General features: G+C 51.3%; 1 protein-coding gene across 5 annotated transcripts in view; it reads right to left on the bottom strand.

The window, feature by feature from the left end:
- Nucleotides 1-4,633: 4,633 nt before the first annotated feature.
- Nucleotides 4,634-21,016, bottom strand: part of synrg (synergin, gamma) — a 34,252-nt gene continuing 17,869 nt past the window's right edge. For 4 of the 5 annotated variants that reach the window (XM_030108175.1, XM_030108176.1, XM_030108178.1 and 1 more), the window contains 9 exons: nt 18,850-19,818; nt 13,500-14,051; nt 12,011-12,174; nt 11,880-11,933; nt 11,430-11,526; nt 9,746-9,894; nt 9,514-9,624; nt 9,371-9,409; nt 4,634-5,516 (listed from right to left, as the gene is read on the bottom strand). In XM_030108175.1, the coding sequence (XP_029964035.1) occupies nt 5,385-5,516; nt 9,371-9,409; nt 9,514-9,624; nt 9,746-9,894; nt 11,430-11,526; nt 11,880-11,933; nt 12,011-12,174; nt 13,500-14,051; nt 18,850-19,818 (2,267 nt within the window). In that variant the 3' untranslated portion in view covers nt 4,634-5,384. The remainder of the gene's footprint in view (nt 5,517-9,370; nt 9,410-9,513; nt 9,625-9,745; nt 9,895-11,429; nt 11,527-11,879; nt 11,934-12,010; nt 12,175-13,499; nt 14,052-18,849; nt 19,819-21,016) is intronic. The other variant, XM_030108177.1, reaches the window with a different exon arrangement.

The following is a 21,016-nucleotide window of genomic DNA, read 5'->3' as shown; positions in this document are numbered from 1 at the left end:
CAAGCAGATGTGCTCTAGAGGTGGAGGTTTAGAAGCTCCTGTGTAACACAGGGTGACTGTCTGTCCTGTGACCACACTATGTTATTGTAGTGATATTGATGCTGTATTAAAAAAATCTGCTGCCTGAAGGGAGGAGGCAGCGCCCAGAAAGGAACACGACCAGTCTCAGTTTGTTTCTTGTGCACAAATGATATCCTGACTCCGTCGTTCCTGAACCTGCAGCATCTGGGAGGCTCACGCGATGTCTGGAGTTTTGGAGCTGATGAACGGCAGTGAACTGGTGTTGTGTGGAATGTGAAGGGGGAAGGATCCACCGGGGCCCGTCTTCACTCTCGCCTCTGCTCCTCGTCATGAGCTGCAGATCCCAAGCCTGCAGGGAGCTGACATTTCCCCCCTCAGAGATCACCGCACCTGAAGGGCGACAGATAAAGGTCACAAACAGGCGGCTGCAGATTCACGCCTCCAAATCAAGGCGATGAGAGTTAAATTTGATGTAAGATGCACCAGGAACAAACAGCGGTTTCTTCTTTTTCTGCTACCAGAGGATGAATTCACTCCAGACAGAATTCGTTTTGCTGTCTTGTTTCTCTTTCCTGATTTCTACTGGAGAGCTTTCCGAGGAGCAGGCTGCCTGGCTTTCCTCCTCCAAAGGCTTGTAGATGTTCGATCTTTTCCCCGAGAGATGCCTTCACACGCCGGAGAAGCCTCCTGCCATCCGTTTCCATTTGCTGCGGCCACAGAGCGGCAGGCGGATATTGATGAGCGTTATTTGTCTTCTGCCCACACGTAGTGCTGGACCTGTGGAGCTCTCCCCGGCGGAGGCCGTCGCCCGCCGAGAGGACCGGCCCGCCGCCAGTGGTGGCTTCAGATGGCGCCCCAGCAGCGCCGCGCCGCGCCGCGCCCCCCCCCCCCTCCCTGCCCCGCCCCCCCGGCTGCGTTAATGTGCCTCCGCTCGCACGCACGCGCTCTCCAGGCCTTATTCCAGCACTGAAAGTAAACACATCCTTCACCGGCAGCAGGATATTATCATCTATCATTAAAGCAGCCAGCGGAGCCATTTGCATCACCCTGAGCGCCGGAGCAGGTCGGCTCCGTGCACGCCGTGCACGCCATGCACGCCGTGCACAACCACTTTTTGCAGATGACATTCACATGAGAGCCGCCCGACTGGACCCATCAGGGGGTTTTTTTTGGTAACACTTTAATTTGTTGTTTTATGATTAATTGCCTAAAGTCTTGTGGAAAGCAAAAAGAATAATTTGCTCCACCGTAGAAAAACCTGTTAATCATCATGAATAATCAGGAAAATCATCAAGTGTAAAAACTAAGGCTGCAGCAGGACCCTGAACCCTCTCTGCAGCACCAACACCTGAAACATCTCAAGTACGACGCACCTCGAACACACTAAACATGAAATAATAGCATTTTTAAAAGATCCAAACAGCACAGCGCTCACTGACGCTAGAAACCTTAAAAAAGGGCAGTTTGTCTCATTTTGGTTGATTTGTTTGAGTTCCTCATGACTTTTATTTTGGAAACAGGGTTCAGGTTCAGCAGCAGGAAGAAGCCGGTTCACCTGTGCGAAAAACCAGACAGACCAAAGCATTCCTACCAGACAGATGTTTCACTGTAAGTTCCAGATCTTCAGTTACTGACATTGATGTCGTCTCGTGTTAAAAGCACCTCCTTTCCTTGGGTAAAACACACATTTAGATTTTTTTTCTTTTTGTCGTTGCTCTCAGCATCCAGTAAAATGAGTGGATTTGGTTTTTTGACAGTGGAAAAAAGAAAACAGCACAACATTTAAATGAGAACGTTAAATTGGACAGAGAGACCTGCTCACATCTTTTCGCAGGTGCTTGTTTTTCTCTGCTTGGCTGGAGACACTCTGCATTTCTAAGCTCCCGGCAGCCATCCTGTCAATTTTCTACTTCTGTTTATTTTTTTAGTTTTTATTTTTTTTTATGTTAAGCACACAAAGCAGAGATGAACATCTGCTGGAGCTGCAGTGATTTACTGAATCATGGCTTCAAATGATGCCGACGTTAATGACTCACCGCCATCAGAATGAACGCCGCTCGCCCATCAGCCGGCGGTAAACGCTGCATTCCCATCTGCAAAACGTCGTTTCCACGCGGCTCTTATTAATAGAAGCACGCTGCTTCCATTTCAGGCCCGCCGCCGCTGTTATAGCTGTAATTTGACAGCGCAATTCAGCCGCCCAGCAACATATGCTTTAACTGTTGGACGTGACTCAAAGTATTCATGTTTCCGTCAGAACGGTTGCAGACATTAAGGGAGCCGCCACATGGAGGCTGCTGCGTCCTCGGCTGCCAGCAGCTTTTGGAAACCTTCATCATTTTCCCACGAGGCAGACCGAAAGGCTGTTAGTGCTTCGTGTAACGCAGGGCTGAAGCGCTTCCATAAAGAAGACGGAGAGAGAGCGAGAGAGGGGTCATCCGGAGGGTCACGGCGGGAGGAGGGAGCAGCTGAACGTAGCCGTGACTCATCCGTCCCTCGTCCTCCAGCCGCAGCCGTCCACACTGGCTGATGGACGGGCCGCGGCGGCGGAGCCGCCAGCCGTGACGCTGCTCTCAATCTGTGCTGGCCGTCTGGGCCGACGGAGGGACGAACGCCGGCCTCCAGGCTGTTATTGGACGGACCGAGGCGTCGCAAATGGACTGAAGCGCTCGGCTTCCACCGCTTCCTGATAACTGTCAGAGCAGATGAGCGTGAAGGAACAACCGTCCAGAAGGAAAGACGTCCAGCGAGGAAGGAAGCAGGGCCGGCTTGTTTCCTGCTGGTATTAAACAGCGGCATGCTGTGAGGACCGTGCATTTGTGGGATGAGGAGGGTGTGTTCTACCTCTGGGATTTAGGAGTGCAGAGGATTGAAGGACTCACTGAACATGTGGGACCAGCTGGGCGGTGCAGTGTGTGTGTGTGTGTGTGTGTGTGTGTGCAGGCTGATGGAGGCGGAGTCAGTCCGCCGCCGTTCATCCTCCTCTTCACTCAGTAAACACATGAGAAGTGGCCGATATGTCTTCATTATTCAGGACTCGATCCTCCAACACGCCTAACAAATGGACTGATGCTCTGATGCTCATCCCACAAATGCACCTGACTGACCAGTGATCGGCCCCCTTGTTTAAAGTGATTTATGTTTTAAGAATATATCCTACCCAGTGTGTGTCTGCTTTAAAAATGTTTGACTTTAGTTTAAATCGTCTCTTTTCATAGAACCTCCGTCTAAATCACATTATCACTTCACAGCCTGTCAAAAAGAACATTAAAAAAATCTGTCAAAATCAACAGAAAGGAAAATATGAAAGCCTGCTCAGTTTGAATTAAAGCTCTGAAACTAATTTATGAAAAACTCCACAGGAGACAGCGGATATTCCTTGTCTATGGAGGTGAACACTCCACTACATGCTTCTTATTTTGAGCTTCATTAGCAGAGGAGCTTCTCCTCGTGTGTGGACTTCAGCTCCACGCCTGTTTCTCTACGGTGCTGAAACACGATTTTCCTGCTTCTCGCCTCCTGTGGATCATGATGATCCTCGTTTCAGCCTGAAGTCCGATGAACTGTGACTCTGTTCAGGAATATAACGAGATGAGATTTCCGACGTGGGTGGGTTCAGAGTGCTGCTGGTTGAAGATCAGGATGGAGAACGGATCAGATGGTATGTAAATGCCAGAAGCCTCAGGCCCGTCCTCCACCTCCACCTGTCGGAGTTCAGCGGTTCACCTGCATCAGACTCATGGAAACTGCGGTGATGGACTATTTTACACTCTGTGTCATTTCTAAATTAGATGTGTTGTTTGAGGAGGGAAGGATCTTTAAAGGTAAAATATTCCTTTGTACCTCAAAGATCCAGATTCAGTGTTAAATTATTCATGAAGGACTGCGGACAGCTCATGTTTTTACACTCCTCTTCAGCTGTGACCGCGGTTTAATTCTCTCAACATGAGAAATGGAAATGTTGTCGGAGGTAAGTAAAGCGGCTCTGTTGAGGAGGAGAAAGGAGGCGAGCCGTCAGCGGCTCCCGCTCACTAACGGCTCCGACCGCACACACGAAATAGCAAACAGCAGCGGCGGCGTTTTAATCTGGAGGCTCCTTCAGAGCGATGGGTTCAGACAGGAGGCGGAACCATGTGTTCCAAATTACTCCTCCAGTAATTGATTTCAGCGTTTGTAATTTTCTGTAATCCCGGTGTTCAGCGTGAGAGGAGAGGAATTCATTTTCCGCGGGAAATAAATGAGCGAGCGGCGAGAGATGACGGAATGGATGTTGGAGAACACACCTGACGGGCGCCAGCGGGGTAATGAGACGGGCTTCCAGCGACGGCCCGCCGGGCCTCCTCCCAGGAGAATTCATCCCATTTTGTCGCAAAGTGATGGAGACGAGGCCTCTCCGGCCCCAGAGAAACTACATTATTGAGTGAAATGACGGAGGGAGAGTGAGCGGCGGCGTTCACACGATTGAAAGGAGAAGATCAAAAAGACACTTCGGTTAAATAACAATACGAGAGAAACGTAGGATCGATGTACTGCTGGACTGTCTAGAAAATAAAAACCAAATCCAGCAGCAAGAACAAAGGGTGAAGCACCTTGAAATGAGAGGAAGACAATAAACAGAGGAGCTTTACACTCATTTATTTACAGTAAGTTCACATTGCAGTTGGTGGTAAGGACAAGGCTCCAGCAGGACACTGTAATATACAGAAGACGCTGCAGTTTCAGTTCAGAGATAACTTCATCAAGACCTTCAGCTCAGCACAAAACACAGGGAGAGAAAAACTACGGTTCCCTTCAAGTCCCCCGGTCCGACACGGGGCCGCCTCCAAACGCCAAGAAAACACTTCACACACCCGGAGAGGCGCCGAGGCTTCCTCCAAACAGTGCAAACACACATTCAAAGCAGTTCAATCAACACAATAGAGAGAGAGAGAGAGAGAGAGAGAGAGAGAGAGAGAGAGAGAGAGAGAGAGAGAGAGAGAGAGAGAGATGCTGAAGATCTTCAGACATGATAAAAACCTCCACAGCCTCGGTTTCAGACATGATTCAAGTACAACAGTGGAACAGCGTGCCGACAAACGCACTCATAAATAAAGTTCAAAGTTAAGCAAAGCTGCGCGGGGCGGTCGGGTGTTCACAGACGGCCTCTGCCAGTGTCTTCAATCATATTGCACAGATAATAAATAGGACTGAGTTAAGAGTGAGAGTTAGGAAAGACTGGCGGACGTCTGCAGTGGTCATCGGTAGAAAATCATTCATGAAAAAGTCAGATGAGCTCCACAGCGGGCCTGGCAGTTTGAGGGGATAAAGACAGGGGGGAGGGGGGGCAGATCGGGGGGGGGGGGGGTCCGGCCCCTCTGGGCGGCTCACAGCAGGTCGGGCAGGATGAGTCCCGGAGGTTTGGGCTCCACACAGTTGATCCAGAAGTTGGCACAGCTGGCGTGGTACTGGTGGCCGCCGTACAGCAGCTTGAAGTTGTCCGTCTCCGAGTTGAAGGCCTGGCGGGGCGAGAGGGCAGAGGGCAGAGGTCAAGGGTCAGGCTGCAGGAGCCGCTCTGCCGTAACCCACGAGCCAAACGCAAACACACACACACCTCGTTATCCCAAACAGCAGCACTGACAGTGGCTCAAACAGGAGCAGCGACTCTGCTCACATCTGAAGTAAACATCCATCAGCTTTCAGCCAGAACATTAAGACCACTTCAGGTCCTAAATCTCCAGACTTCACTGAGTCCAAACAGCCTGCAGCACCACCGCTGCTCATTTAGAGGATGACTCAGCTTTATTCATGCCTTATTCTTTCCAGTTCCGGGTTCGTCTGTCATGTCGGTGACCCTGAAGTAAATTCTAGCAGGAGCAGGATGTGGAGGCTGCCAGCTCCGGAGGAACCCAACGCCTACAGGCAGGAGCTGCAGTGATCGGAACCGGCCGGCTGAGTGCCGAGAAGCAGGGGTTACAGTAAAGCGAGGAGCCGCGTGCCGCCAACGCTTCATAAAGCTGAAGCTATCGTCACGCGATGCTGATTTATCTCAATCAGCTCATCGCAGCGTGAAGATCTGGAGGCATGTTGTCCTGAGCCTGCGTGTCGAAAACAAATAAACCCATGTCTGCAGCTTTTTATGGAGGGAAATTTCCAGAAAATTAAAAGAAAAAAACAGAGATAAATCAGTGAGGTGGTGCTACAACAGCTGAACGAGTCTGTTGCCAGTCTAGAAATGGATTGAAATCTATAACGAATGATTTTGCTGGATTTCGTTTTGCTAAATTGTTGCTCTGCCTCCTCTGGAACATAACTCCTCCACCAGGTCAATGACTCGCAGCCTCTTTTCCAATAAAACCAACATCTTAAAGGTTTGTTCCCAGAAGAGGAGGGAAATCAAGTACTGCAGAGCTCCGAGCCTTCGACTCAACCCGACTCCGCTCAACAAGCTCCGGAAGCGAACCTGCGGCGCTTCCTGCACTGAGCTGCAGAGGAAGAGAGCATCAGTCAGCCAGACTCTGGAGCGACGCGTGATCTGCAGCCTCTGAGTCCTCTGAACCGAAGCTGCTCACCGAGCGGGCGCACGCCGCCACGCACGCCGCCATGCACACCGCCATGCACACCGCCATGCACACCGCCATGCACGCCGCCATGCTCGCTTGGGTTTCCATGGGGGCCGCAGCTGCGTCGCCGCGCGTGCAATCAGGAAGATAATGTGTGTGATGTGCAGCTTAGGAGTTTGAATCCCTGGTGAAATAACGGAGCCGGAGAGGAGAGGAGTGAGAGGAGTGAGTCATGTGGTGAATCATCGCCTCCCACTCAGCAGAGGAGACGCATGCAGAAAGCAGGAAGAGACGAAATCAACCTGAAGCAGCGGAGACTCGCCATCGAGGCAGAGCGTCTCACCTGCCTGAGCGCAGCACACACTCTGGGCTGGACGACACACACACACTCACACACACTCACACACACTCACACACACTCACACACACTCACACACACACCCGTTTCCTGCCCCGGCCGACTTGTTTCCACAAACTTAACGGGAGGCTGCGCTCATGCTCGGGAGCCCAGGTTGTCGGATAAAACCCGACTAATTCACCTGACCTTTACAGCTCGGCGGAAAGGTCAGGGGTTCAAACCGGGCCGCCGTCCGACTGCACAACAACAAAACCCAGACCGAGTGTGACGGGGCCCTGCTGCCAAACAAGAGAGGGCGGGTGACCTCCGACCTGCCGTGCTGGTGCGAGGACTCCAGCAAACATGAGGGTGAAAACATGAAAAACGCTAAGCCACGAGGGCCCTCGGAGCAAAGAAAATCTTTGTGAAAATGTGAATTAAGCGATCGGATCCATAATAAAAAATAATTGTTAGTTTCCTCCCTGCTCTGATCTTTATTACGTTTTCACTCTTGTCAGTGAAAGAAATAAAGAATAGATGGGGACTGCTGAAACGAAGAGCTGGCTGGTAATTTATAATTCATACTGAAGTTCTCTGAAGCTGCAAATTAATGTTAAAATGTTTTTATTCCTCCTCTCCATGGTAACGTCTTCAGTTCACCTCTGCTACAATAAAGAAGCTGCAAATAAAAACGGGTTCATCTGTGGATGTTTCTCCACTTAGAGGAGCAACAAACCATCGCCGGCTCGCCCAGCATGGCAGGAAAGCTCCAGTCTTATTCTCAATATGCACTTAACAATAACTGAAGTAATGAAAAAAAAAAAAAACAGCGAGTTAATTTATGACTGACTGACTGTAAGATTCAGATCCAGATGAAAACCTCTTTTCAAGGTGAGATGGTAAAAAAAGTGCAGATTTAAAATACTTCAGCTCTCACATCATCATTAATTTCCTCTGCAAACATTTAAACAGGATAAGTTTGAGAAAGATGTGGAACCGAACAACAGACTTACACGTGGAAAAGCAGCCGGAGAGCTTCGCTCAACGGCTGTGGAGGAGTTCATCATAAATCTAAATCCTCCAGGCACTTCAGAAACCTGCATTAATATAAATAGGCAGAAATGCTAAATTATTCAAGTTAAACTCCTTTCCACTGCCTCTCCCTGTAATTGGCAGAATTAGCATTTATGGTTAAGCGGAGGAGCATCATTAGCTGAGAAGTATCACTCTGGGAGGAACTTTGTCTGGGAGTGCCAGCCCCGCTCCGCCCAGCCCCGCTCCACCCAGCCGGCCCCGCTCCACCCGGCCCCGCTCCGCCCGGCCCTGCTCCGCCCGGCCCCGCTCCGCCCGGCCCCGCTCCACCCAGCCGGCCCCGCTCCGCCCAGCTGAGACGCTCGGACCGCCCGGCACAAAGTGGGACATCAAATATTTCCACGATCTCTGGAAGGACTAACATTCGAGTGTTTTCTCACATTTCCTCCACACCTCCGCCTCCCTGCAGCTCTGGACGGGAAACAAACCGGCACCTCTTCACGACAGGACAATGCAACAATCAGCGGCGGCGGCGGCGGCGGCGGACGCTCCGCTCTAGCTCCATCATCCCGGGAGGGGGGGCGGCGCTCCGCTCCGCTTTCAGGCGGTCTTACTGTGGCTTCGCCAAAAATGTAATTAAAAGATGGGTTATTAATCTCACGCTCGTGGCACGGAGACAAAATAAAAGCACATTAATTCCGGCGTGCACGCCAGAGTGAGTGTGTGTGTGTGTGTGTGTGTGTGTGTGTGTGTGCGTGCAGCTCTATTATCCGCCGTGCTCCCTGCTCATGACTAATATGGAAGCCACATCTGCTCGCAGCCCTGATGACTCTCAGTCAGCCGAGTCTCCTGAAAAATCCATCTGGCTCTGGCAGAGGGGCGGCGAGGAACCGTCCACACCGCCGCCGCCGCCGGAGAACAGCCACCGCAGGCAAGACGGAGAGCGAGCAGCGACACTTATCAGAAGCACCCGAGGTTGTTAGTGGAGAAGTGGCGAGGTGAGCGGCGACCTCAACACGGTGACAGAACAGAGAATGAAGCCTTTCCCAGGACCAAGCAGTGACCCCTGTGACCTTGAAGAACCAATCCCAGAGTGAGAAACCCACCCCGGGGGACCAGAGTGACCACCTGCTCTCTCTCTCTCACTTATCTCAGGAGTGTGACGGCCGGAAATGAACCCTGACGGATCAAAACACTCCAGCTCCTGTTGTGTTTCATTCGGCTCGTTCGCCGAGCGCCGAGACTCACCGGCGCAGAGCGGGCTGTCGAGGGCTTAGCTGATGGGTTTTTTTTTTTTTTTTCCTTTAAATACGTGGTGGTGGGCTGTGAGAGAGGAGCGGCGGATCGACCTGGATCCCGTCACTGTGGCCCCCTGCGGGGCTCGTCACCCCGACACCCCCGGAGGAACCAGAGCAGACGACAGGAGAATAATGTCTCATACTCGTTTCAACAGACGTCCCAGTTTGCTTTCTTCTTTTCTCTGCAAGAACGTTTCAAAGTCAAAGGAACGTCAGATGTTCTTCTGTACAGACGCTACATCTGTAAACATTTAGTTTGAGTGAGCGTGTGTGTGTGCGTGCCAACCTTGCTGCGAGCGTCCACGTTGAGCAGACACACTCCACAGGCCAGCTCCTTGGCGTTCTTGATGCCGTGCCTCAGGATGCAGGAGGAGAAGTCCAGGGAGGAATCGTCAGGCTGCGGAGAGACCGGAGTCCTGCTCTGAGACCCCAGACCGCCGGCGGCGAGGAGGGGGCCCCGTCCGGACCGGCGGAGGTAGACGGAGATGTGTGTGTGTGTGTGTGTGTGTGTGTCTTACGGCGAGCTTGGCCAGCGACATGAAGCCGATGAGGTTGTTCCACACGCGGCTGATGTCCTTCAGCAGCTGCTGCAGCTTCTCGGAGCAAACCGCCGTGGCCTTGATGCCCAGCTCCACCCGCCGGGTCACCCGGTACACCTCCACCACGCCTGGGGGCACAAAACACGCCACAATAAACACACTCCGCCGCTCCCGCTGCTGCGCTTCCGCTCATAGACACACACACACACACACACACACACACACATGGTGTGCGCTCCCCGCCACTCACACCTCGTTAAAGGCAGAGGAATCCAATCAGGGAGCAGGACCCTGTCAGACCGGCCGGAGATAAGCCATCAAACCACAGCTCATCCAGAGTGTGTTCTCTGACACACACACACACACACACACACACACACACCCTGCTGTAACAGGCTCCTGCTCAGCCACTCCAGGGGCCTCATTTATCACCGGCTTTCTGCAATCCCTCAAAACCGTCACTGCTTACAACGAAAAGGCTGAAGCTCATTCTCTGCGGAGTTTGCATGTTCTCCCTCTGTCGGTGTGCATTCCCTGCTTTACACAGGCTTCTAACTGGTGACACTGAATTGCCCTGAGCTGTTTCAGTGTGTTTGTCGGCTTCTCTGCAAGCAGAAATGTTAAAAAAGAAAATAAAATTCAACAATATTTTCCAAAGCCGACCACAGGTTCCAGTTTCAGGATTTTACTTATTTATAATACATTTTATTTAAACTAGCTGAATAAAATGAAAAAATAAGAATGTATCAGTTTAAAAATAACAATAGCATCAGCTCCACTGTCGTGGAGATCTAAAATAATCATTTTGAAATAACACTGGGTGCAACTCATCCAAGTAACTCAGACGCTGTGGATTGAAATTCTTGTTCGATACTCAGTGATGAAATTGTTCAATAAAAGATGCGGCTGCAGACTGGATGGAGGCTGAAGAGGCCATGAGAGAAAGCCGGGCCGATCAGCGGAGCTCCGCTTCATCCACTCGCTCCCGGTCAACAAACGGCGAGCCTCTCTTACCGTCACGCCGCTGCATCCTCTGAAAATATCGATTTCAGAGTCTCCCCTTCCCCCCTGCGCTCCGCGGCCCCTTCGGGGACGTCTCGCCAATTACTGAAGCAATTCTGTTCATCCACGGGTGATATGGACGAGGCGGACCGCCCGCCTCCCGCGGCTGCCCTCTTTATTTCTCTACGATTCCTGCTGCTGCAGACTTCTCTGGTCATTTGCGCTCAAACTCGGATCACGGCGGTCCTGGCGACGCTGCGCTCGCCTCCCCGTCACTCTGCTGGAAGGGAGCGCACGCCGACTTTGGAACAACCTTCCTGAGCCGACAAAGCTGCTCATCACTTAATAAAACCCATTTCCCCAGACTTGCTTTAACGTGGTTTTTAATCACCCTCTTACCTGCGTCCGTGCCTCGATTCACTGAGGATTTATTCTCCTTCACGTTGGACTCCTCCTAACAGGTGGTTCAGAACCGAACGTCCCAAACTCAGCACTTTAATGTTCCTGTGTTTGAGCAGAACTTTCACTGATGTGATGAGTTTCCTGCTGAAGCTGCGTGTTTTCAGAGCTCTCCATACACATGGCTTGATAAACGATGCCCCCCCGGTGTGTTTACGCTGTGACAGAGTGTGTGTGTGTGTGTGTGTGTGTGTGTCCTCACCCAGCAGGTACTCCATGCCCTGGGCGGACTGGATGACCTCGGTGCAGACGGACGAGCTGCTGATGCCGTTCAGGGTGTTGTTGGCTTTAGTGATGACCTTCGTGTGGAGAGACGGGATTAGAAGCGGGCTTCACTCAGCTGACCTCAGGTTTACGTCACACTCGTAACGATTAACAGACTTCGCCCATTCTTCTTTTTGTGAAAGCTCGCGTCACTGTTTGGAATCTGAATTCATTTAACGTTTTCCTAATGTGTCGGCGGTGCTGAAGACGGCCGGTTCAGGCTCCTCTCACTCGTGCCAGACGTGTGCGATAAGGAAGCTGCCGGCTGAGGAACATTCCGTTGCCTTTTAGCCTGTTTTAATTGCTTTACTTCACGTCTCCAGAGGCTTCCCGGCGTTAAGCCTCGCCGTGGGATGCGGTCAAACACAGGATGCAAATAAACACCAACCTCCAGAGCGCTTTCCAGGCACCTCTGCCACTCGTAAGCGTAGCGCTCGCTCTCCTGCAACGACACAGCGGAGGTTATCTCGAACCGGCACAAAGGCGGAATGCAGAAAAAACATTTCCTCCTCCCCTCACCTCCACCTCTCCCGTCAGGTCCTTGTACTTGTCCCTGATGACGGGCAGGGCGGGCTTCTCGCTCAGGGTGTTGGATCGGTCTCTGAAGGGCTGCTCCGGGGCCGGGGACGGCGGCGAGCGCCCGATCTCCTTCTCGCCCAGGCTGTGGCTGCGTTTGTGCGAGCCTGCAGCGGGACGGAGACCAACGCCTTTAAATCGGCTCGCTCTCAGACGAGCGCCCGTTTATTTGCTCCCATTATGCCTCCGCTCCGCCGCCGCGGGTTCCACCCAGACGAGGACGGCCGGAGTAAATACTTAATTTGTGACAAACAATGATTACAAACAGAACAGGGGCTGAAATGTGCAGGCATGAATTATTCATCCAGACTCACAGACGGACAAATCCTGGCAAAGGAGCCCAGCAAACACGCTAAGCCCCGACCGCCTGTTCCAGCGCGGCTGGCTGCTGGCGGCGCCGTTTGTGTGGCGGTCACTCAGACAGGTAATCCACACACACACACACACACACACTCCACCACCTGCAGAGATGTGCGTCACACTCCGCGCAGCCACCTCAAAGCCCCACCGTGATCACATTACAGCCGGCGAGGCCCAGCAGTCTGTGGGGTTCCTACCAGCCGTAAATTATTTGTGAAACGCCGCCGCCGCCACGGCGGCAAACGGCCGTCTAAAAGCGAACGGCCTTTCTGTGGATATGGTTAATTTCTGCTCATGGATTGGCGAGCCGCCGTCAATCCATCTCGGCGGAGAGTGTCACTAAAGCAGAGCCGTCATCTCAACACCACCATCTAATGTCTGACAGACTTATTACACATCTGATGGGAGAGCAGCGTGTGTGTGTGTGTGTGTGTGTGTGTGTGTGTGTGTGTGTGTGTGTGTTGGGGAGGTGGAGGCAAGAAGCTCGTAGTTCTGACTGTTGGCTTTTCATTGCTGAAATTGAAATGAGAGGATGGGCTCGTTTGTAGGAAAGGAGCTGATTATGACGACACTAAATGATCTCTACTGGGACTGCAGCGGCCTGCAGAGGTTCTACATGCTCCACACCAGAGATACGTTTAATCTGAGAGCTAGCAGCACCGCTCCGACTCCCCTGTTCAGACTAAAGCAGATAAATGAGCAGATTTTGAAAAAGTATAAGCATGAAAATGTCGCTCTTCAAAGGACATTTTTATTTTTCTGTGTTTTGGATCGTTTTTCCAACACGCCACAGACGAATGAATGCGTTGCTTTTCTAACTCTTGTTCCTTATCCCTGCTGCAGACCGTGAATCATTACGGTTGATTCACGACGTCTTTAATGCTTGAAGACGGATAAAACTTGACTGATGCTGTTCTAGAAATTAAAAACAGAAGCATCATAAGAACTGATCGTCACTGAAAGCCATTAGATGTTAATATTTGAGGTTGATGCTCCACGTCTAGACATGATAATCAAAGCTAACGGATCTGTGAGGCGCGACCACATGTAGCCGATCCTCACATCCACTCACCTTGAACGGACAGGTCAAAGGTCGCCAGCTCGTTCTTGATCATCTCCTCGCTGGACTTGACTTTGGCCTGCGCGCTGGCTTTCAGGAAGTCAGACTTCTCAAATTTGGGCTTGTCGCCCTGGAAGGCGCCGAAGTCGTCCGGCGCTTCGCTCTGGTTCCCCTCCGAGCCCGCCTCGGCGGCGGCGGCGGGAGAGTCGGACTTCTCAGACACGGTACTCGCAAAGTCTCCAAAGTCGTCCTCGTCGTCCCCGCCGCCGCCCCGGTGACCGGAGCCAAAGTCGGCGAAGGCTTCGAAGCCACGGGCAGGCGGGGCGTCGGCGGCGGGGAGGGAGCCGCTGGTCTTTGCCGCAGGGCCGCCGGCGACGTTCTCGCTGCTGCCAAAGGTCAGCTCCTTCCTCTGCGCCGGCGCCAGCGATGGCAGCGACGCGGCGTCCGGGCCCTGCGGCCTCCTGACCTCGCCGGCCACGCCCTCCTCCCGCTCCGACCAGTCGTAGCTGGCCAGGGTGCTGAGGGCCGACGTCCCGAACGGGTCAAATTTCATGTCGTCTCCTTCTGTAAAGACAACACAGACATGCCAGAGGTTCCTGGGAATCGAAGACACGCCGGGACGCTGAGGAGCCCGGGCTGGACGCTCGCTGCCCTCGTCTCTCTGACTTCTCTCACCTTAAAGCATGAAGGCTGAACTTACTGACTGCACCTTTAACACAGAAACAGAAAATGACCCGCCTTTCTGTGGAGAGTGTAGCTGAAGGTTTCACCCGGGAAACGATCACTGGAAGGTTTTATCAGTGTCGCTCTGACACCAAATAGTAGAGAAAAAGCCATTTGTGGCATTTTTCAATCTTGTGAGAATCCACGCTTCATTTCACTCAAATGGAGGCAAGAATCTTAAAATTATCTGTGCAGATACAACAAAACCCTCCGTCTGTGCCGAGACCCCTGAATAAGCCTCGGATATCAGAGTCTTTACCTCATTTAGGTGAACGTTACTAACATCACCTGGATGACAAAAGAAACCCTCTCTAGTTTACATTTTAAATGTCTCATATCAGACAGACTTTTCACCTCAACAGTGTTGAAACGTTCCTCCCACCTCGCCGATCCAAAATAAACCCCGCCCACTACGTTCAGCCAATTCAAAGACAGACTTTCCTAAAGTCACATCAGCTGCTGTGTTTTGGAGTCATCTGATTTGATCTGCTACTTCTATCTTCTGATCGGTTTTTCAACAATACATCAACATGTATCGTCGTAATGAGACAAACCGTCAGAAGAGGAAGCCCAGCGTGAAAGTCTGAACGTTCATTACATCTGGAACAACTCCAGACTCCGGTTCTGATGACAGATGGAGGTAAAACACTCCAGAAGAGACACCGTCCCATTACTCCAGGGCCGATCACCCACCGCTGCGGACGGCCACAGGAACTTTCTCTCTGGCTTCGAGATCTGTAGATAAATAACGGTGTGAGAAATGGGCCTTTTGAGGGCGTGGAGACAAATCTTGCAGTCCACCTCCAAGTGTGCGCTTTGAATCTCGGCACATTTCTGGCACCGACAGTAAAACCCACCCACTATATTGAAGTAATTCATCCTCCCTCCCGCGCGCTCAGCTTTATAAATTATCTTGTTTTTCTGTTTTTCTGTCTGAGGTGAATTATGTTTATGCCGCTGAAACTCAAACTCTGCCTCTTTTTCCGAGCGCGATTCCTCTTGGCCGGCTGCTCGAAAACGCCGGCTGCTCGCCGCTCTGACAAACAGCGTCGCTAACAATAATCGCCGCTGATCTCTTTATACTAAATGCAACCTGAAGGGCTTTGTCTCGGGGCGGTCGCTCGAACGGCATCAATAAAAGATCTTTGCTGTCAGCGCGTCTGCTCCGCTTCTTCTTTTGTGGTTTGATCACTTTCTTCATGACTGATACCGAGCGACAGCTTCACGCCTCGCACGCATTCGTCAACGCCGCGGCGCCGGGATGGCCCTCACACGCTCACAAACACACACACACATCCACCTGGCTGGACCCCTCCTAGTTTTTGCGTGACAGAACCCTCTGATACAAAAAAGCAATTTGTGAAATTGACAAGGAAGTAGTGTTCGACCACGTTACGCCTCACGAAGAAGGAAGAGGAGAAAATAAGACGGTACGCGTTTCAGCAATACCAACAGTTATATTTATTACGACAACATGAGTAGAGAGAAAGAGAGAAAGGTCACAAAGTACTGTGAAAGAGCTCTATCGTTACAAGAGGTTTGTCAAACTAACACTTGTAAAAGTAGGTTTCAGTCATTTAGAGTACAAGGGCATGCAGAGGCAGGAAGTAAAAGGAAGAAAACAAACAGCGAGAAGAGTTCAAACAAAGGTAATCTGAGGGATTGAAGCAGAAACCAGAATGAGAAGGCACATTCACAGACTAGAATAGGTAAATCTGGGAGGGTAACAGACTTTGTTTTGCTGTTAGGATTTGAAGCAACAGGTGATTTTTTTGGAAAAAAAAAAAAAAAAAGATTTGAATACAGCACACTTGGAAAAGCCAGGTTGAAAAGATAATCCAAAGAAAAGGCAGGAAGCTTTAACCCTTTGAGGACCTGAGGGGGGCGACTGGCCGAGCGTCTGAACGTTAATCAGAGCTCGTCGTGTAAAACCAGGCTTTAAGGAGCGGAGAGGAGGCCGCCGTCTTTAACGCAGGACGTCAATTTCAAGGAAAAAAACAAATCAAAGAGTCATCTCTAACGATCTCATTCAAGCTCTCAAAGGGTTACAGAAAACAAGGGGAGGGCCGTCCTCACACCTGGCATCAATCACCTCCAATCACAGACGCAGGAACAGATTTAAAGAGACAGTATCCTTTTCCTCTTGCTACAGTGATTGTTTGATCAAAGCAGGCTAACGAGCACAAACTCTCACGATCGCTTCACAGGTCGGTAAATAAACCCGAAATACCGTCATCTTACTGAATACTGGAGGCTACATTTATTTTACATTGTTGGCAAATCGCAGCAAGATCAAGGAGCCGTTCTAGTCTCAAAATAAGAGTTCATATTCCTGTAAGAAAAATACACTATTAAATCTATCTGTATACATTTTTCCGTTCGGTAAAAACAACTTGCAATACTGTTATGCATAAAATGGTTATTTTGTATTACGTTCTTGTCAATTTCACAAATTGAGAAGGCAGGCACACTGCAGCAAAAAGCAAGGCAGGAAGGGTAATACTAACTTCACTATGTTCTCGGCGAGCCAGACCGTAGAGCCACGCGTGATAAATTCATGCTGCAGAATCACAGATCACGGCAGAAAAACAACAAAAGGAGGAAAAAATGAGAACGGAAAGGAAAGAAAAGAAACTCGGATTCCTTTTGTGACTCAAAAAGGAACCTCACAAAAGAAATACTGTCTCTTTAAGATTACATACATTTCCAGAAACACAGTGCACAGCGTGGCGAGGTGCTCGGACTGCGGCTGCTCTCGAACAACAGGTCGGTCCCGGAGCAGCAGGTGAATCGGGACGAAACGGGGGGGGGGGGGGGGGGGGGGGGGGGGGGGGGGGGGGAATGCTGTCACAGTAGCTTCAGAAGCTTCTCAGGAATGTATCGGCGTTAACGTTCGCCCGGCTGGCAGCTCCAAGCACTGTTTGTTTGCTCTCAGTAAAAGAAGGGCCGACGTCGGACCGCACGACTAAATAAGGCAAATGTGGATGTTTCTGATTTCCTCTGGGAGAGAAGCTCACGAGAGATTCCCTGTATGGAATGAAATGAGACGTGGTGGTAAATAATGGAGGACATGCGGATAATAGCTGATAGCCGAGATGAAGACCTCAAAATCACGAGCCGTCGCTGGAGGCCGGTCGCACATCGGCTCACGTTACGGCCAAGAGCGAGCTGGAATGTGGAGACATGAAACATGAGCGCTGACGTGCGAGGTGAGACGCTCCATGAATAAGAGATGGGCAGTGAGGAAGAGGAGGAGGAGGAGGAGGAAGAGGAAGAGGACCGAATGTCGCTTCATCGCCAGCATCTCAGCTAAGCTCTGTCCTGGCTGTGAGGGAGGGGGGAGGAAGCTGGAGCCTCTGGCTGTGTTCACACTCGTGGGGTTTTGCGCTGCTTGAGCTGAACGGCGGCGTTATTGCTCTCTTCACGGGCTCAAAGATCAGCCTGACGGATCGATTAAAAAAACAACATACAAAATCTTACATGTTCAGTGTGATGTGGCAAAAAAAACGGTGTCAACTCTTTCCCACACCCTTCCATTTAAGAATGTTGTTTCTACGTCTATACAACATATTAATAAAACCTGATATGCATTTAAAATGAAGTGTTATCTTTATATGAAATGTGTTCAATCTGCCCTCTGGTCCAGTGCTCAAACTATCGATGTAAAAGGAAGATTAAAATGTGATCTGGAGCTTTAGTTCCCACAAGTGTGAACACAGCGAATGACTGCAGGGCCGTCCTGTCTATAGAACACTGCACGGCTCCTCCAAAACACTGCAGGGTAATACTGGAGCTGTCAGACAACGAGAGAAGACCATGCTCTCACATTCAAGCATACTGCTGTGGAATTATCCCTGCATTCTTACAGCCAAACTGCAACAACTGAACTGTTCTTTTCAGCTGTCTGAGCATGCAAAACTCTCTTGCTACTGGTAACAAATCCATTTCCAGCAAATTAAAAATCACACAGTGCACCCTCAACAGATAAGAGACAGGAGGTGAGCGGCGGCCTTGACGTCGCTGCAGCCTATTGAGCCAAAGCCTGTGAGTCCAATAGAGATGGAGGATCATCACCGAGCAGCCCTCTCGCACTCATCTGTATTCCACTGAAGCTGCTGGCCGAGTCGATCGGCGCGTCTAAAGCAACACGTGTGCAAACACAAAAGGTACACGGAAGGGAAGCGGCGGCTGTGGACACAACAAGCAGGAGGCTTATCCGAGCGCCACAGACGGCGGCCGGGGAGCGCCAAACCACACACTCATCGTCTGGAAACACACTGAGATGACGCCGGGACCTTTCTGTCATTACAACAACAGCGTAGGCAGGGCGGAGCCACACGTGGAGGCAAGACGGGAAAAACAAATACATAAATAAATAAATACATAAATAAATAAATATATAAATAAATAATTAAATAAGCTGAAATGAATGATGAAATGTAGACGGAGAGATAGGATGAGTCTGATTTGATATGTGGTTTCTAAACCCTTCTGCCTGTCGTCAGTATCAGGGAGGACCTCACGCCTCGCCCTGTTGGTCTGGTGGCCACTGAGGAGGAGAGGCTGGCTGGCTGGCTTGGAATGAACACTGCGTGTGACGGTGCGACGCCTCACCAGAGCAGGCGCACGAGTTCCTCACCTGTAGCGGGCGGCTGGTGGGCCGACAGGCCCGGCAGGTCCAGGGAGCTGTCGGACATCACGTGCTTCAGGTCTCCGCCCATGTCCGACAGCTTCATGTCCAGCTGCACGGACAGCGCGTCCTCCGAGTCGTCCTTCCCCACGCTGCTGCCGCCGATGGACGGCAGGTCCAGGGACTTGACGGAGGCCGAGTCCTCCTTGCCCTGTTTGAACGCGGACACCTTGTCCACCAGGGTCTTCTCCGAAGCCCCCAGGGCCGTGCAGAACTTGGAGGACTGGAAGTCGGCGAAGTCGTCCGTGTCGCTCTTGAGGGAGGAGAAGGAGCCGCCGCCGCTCTCCTTGTTGTCGTCGTAGGCGAGGCCGCCCTCCAGAGACAGCTGCTTGAACACGTCGTACTTGTCCGAGCCGTGCTGCGGCCGCTGCTGCGTGGCGCTCTCTCCCTGAGCTCCCGCGCCGCCCTCGCCTTTCGGCTCCCCGCCGGAGCTGCCGAAAGCCATGAAGTCCGCAAAGTCGTCCTGAGGAGCCGTCACGGCTCCGCCCGCCGCCGCCGGGGCCGGGGTGGCGTCGGAGGAGGAGCCGAACAGGGTAAAGTCACCAAAGTCATCCGTCCCTCCTCCGGGGGGCTTGGCTCCCCCCGGCAGGAGGACGGCGGAAGGGGGCACGGAGACCGAGGGGAAGGAGCTGGACTTGGTCTCCGTGGCGGCTGAAACTGTCGGCGCCATGGAAGAGAAAAGGTCCAGGTCGGCCATGTTGAGAGGGTTTTTGGGCTGAGAAAGAGACACTGCTGGCTGCTGCTGCTGCTGCTGAGGGAGTTGCTGTAGAGACTGAGAGTTTGGGAAAGCAGAGGAGAAGGCAGGCTGGAAGATCTTGGCCTGATCCGACGGGTCTAGAGGAGAGACGCTGTCGGCGGTTTTAAAGTCTGTGAAGCCATCATCAGCGCTGACAGACTTGAAATCTGCAAATCCTTCCCCTGTGGAGGAGAGACGAGTCTGAGATCAATGAACAACAAAGCAGAGAGGCAGAACAGGATATTGACATGAGGCGAAAAAACCGCCGTCACTCCGTCATCCCACAGTCCTGGAAGAGAGGAGGCTGCGGATCAGTTCGGCCTCGGCTCCGCTGTGAACCTCCGCACGCCAAGACTCACTCGCCACAGGCATGCAGGAAGTGGTGACTGACATCCTGCAACAACGGCCATCTTAACAAGTTACTCTGCCGCTTCACTTCAGGATGAGGTGTGGCCAGTCACAAAACACTCCAACACACTGGAGTGAAGTCAAGACGGCTGGACTTTGAAGGGGACCGTTTTAGCATTCGGTTGATCACCAGCAAAGTTTTAAACTTTTGCATGTTCAGAGTGCATGACTTCCACCAAAAATCCTTTAAAGGTGGATGGATTATCTGCATATCTACTAGAATTAAACATTCAGCATAAAAACAATTTACAGTACTTTTAAAAACCTGTACACAAATAATTTAAAAACTGAATCCAAAACCAAGATTAAACGGAATCACTAGTTAAGATGGGTATTTGTTGCAGGAGGAAGTGTTCACGGCACACTGAAAATTTCTGTCGTCTTAGGAAAAAAAAAAAAAAAAAGATTATGCAACAAAACAGATATAAAGCACACAGGAAAAGAGTCGGAAAGCATTCCTGAGTCTTGTTAAATCACTGTGGTTTAATATATGCAGGGGCTGAAACAGGGAATCTGTTCACACGGCTGCTCCACGGTGGAAGAGACATAACTAATGGGCTCATTAAGGAGACGGAGCCTGACAACGGCAAGGAAAGGTCACCGCAAAGCACGACTTACTGGAGTTGTGAGAGCCGTCCCCATCCGAAACTGTTCTAATGAAACAGGGACGGGAAACACACTGGCATCAACACCGCCGGCTCGCAGAACAACACACAGTGTCAACAGGGAACAGCGGCGGCGGCGCGACCTGCCGGCTTCACCCAAGTTAGATTACAAGCTGGTAATTAGAGGGACGGTAAGAACAACACCACGCTCTGCACTAACTTCCAGCAGCAGCAGGAGCATTTGTTTGGTTCTGAGCAGGAAGTGTGACAGAGAGCGTCCGCTCTGAGCTCCTACTGCTGTCTGAACGGACAGGAGATCCGATTTACAAATACATATACAGAAAACTAGAAAGATAAGAAAGGAGGG

Source organism: Salarias fasciatus, chromosome 14, assembly GCF_902148845.1.
Source record: "Salarias fasciatus chromosome 14, fSalaFa1.1, whole genome shotgun sequence".
Taxonomy (NCBI): domain Eukaryota; kingdom Metazoa; phylum Chordata; class Actinopteri; order Blenniiformes; family Blenniidae; genus Salarias; species Salarias fasciatus.
Note: the sequence above shows the minus strand (reverse complement) of the source record. Positions and strands in the feature narration are given on the sequence as shown.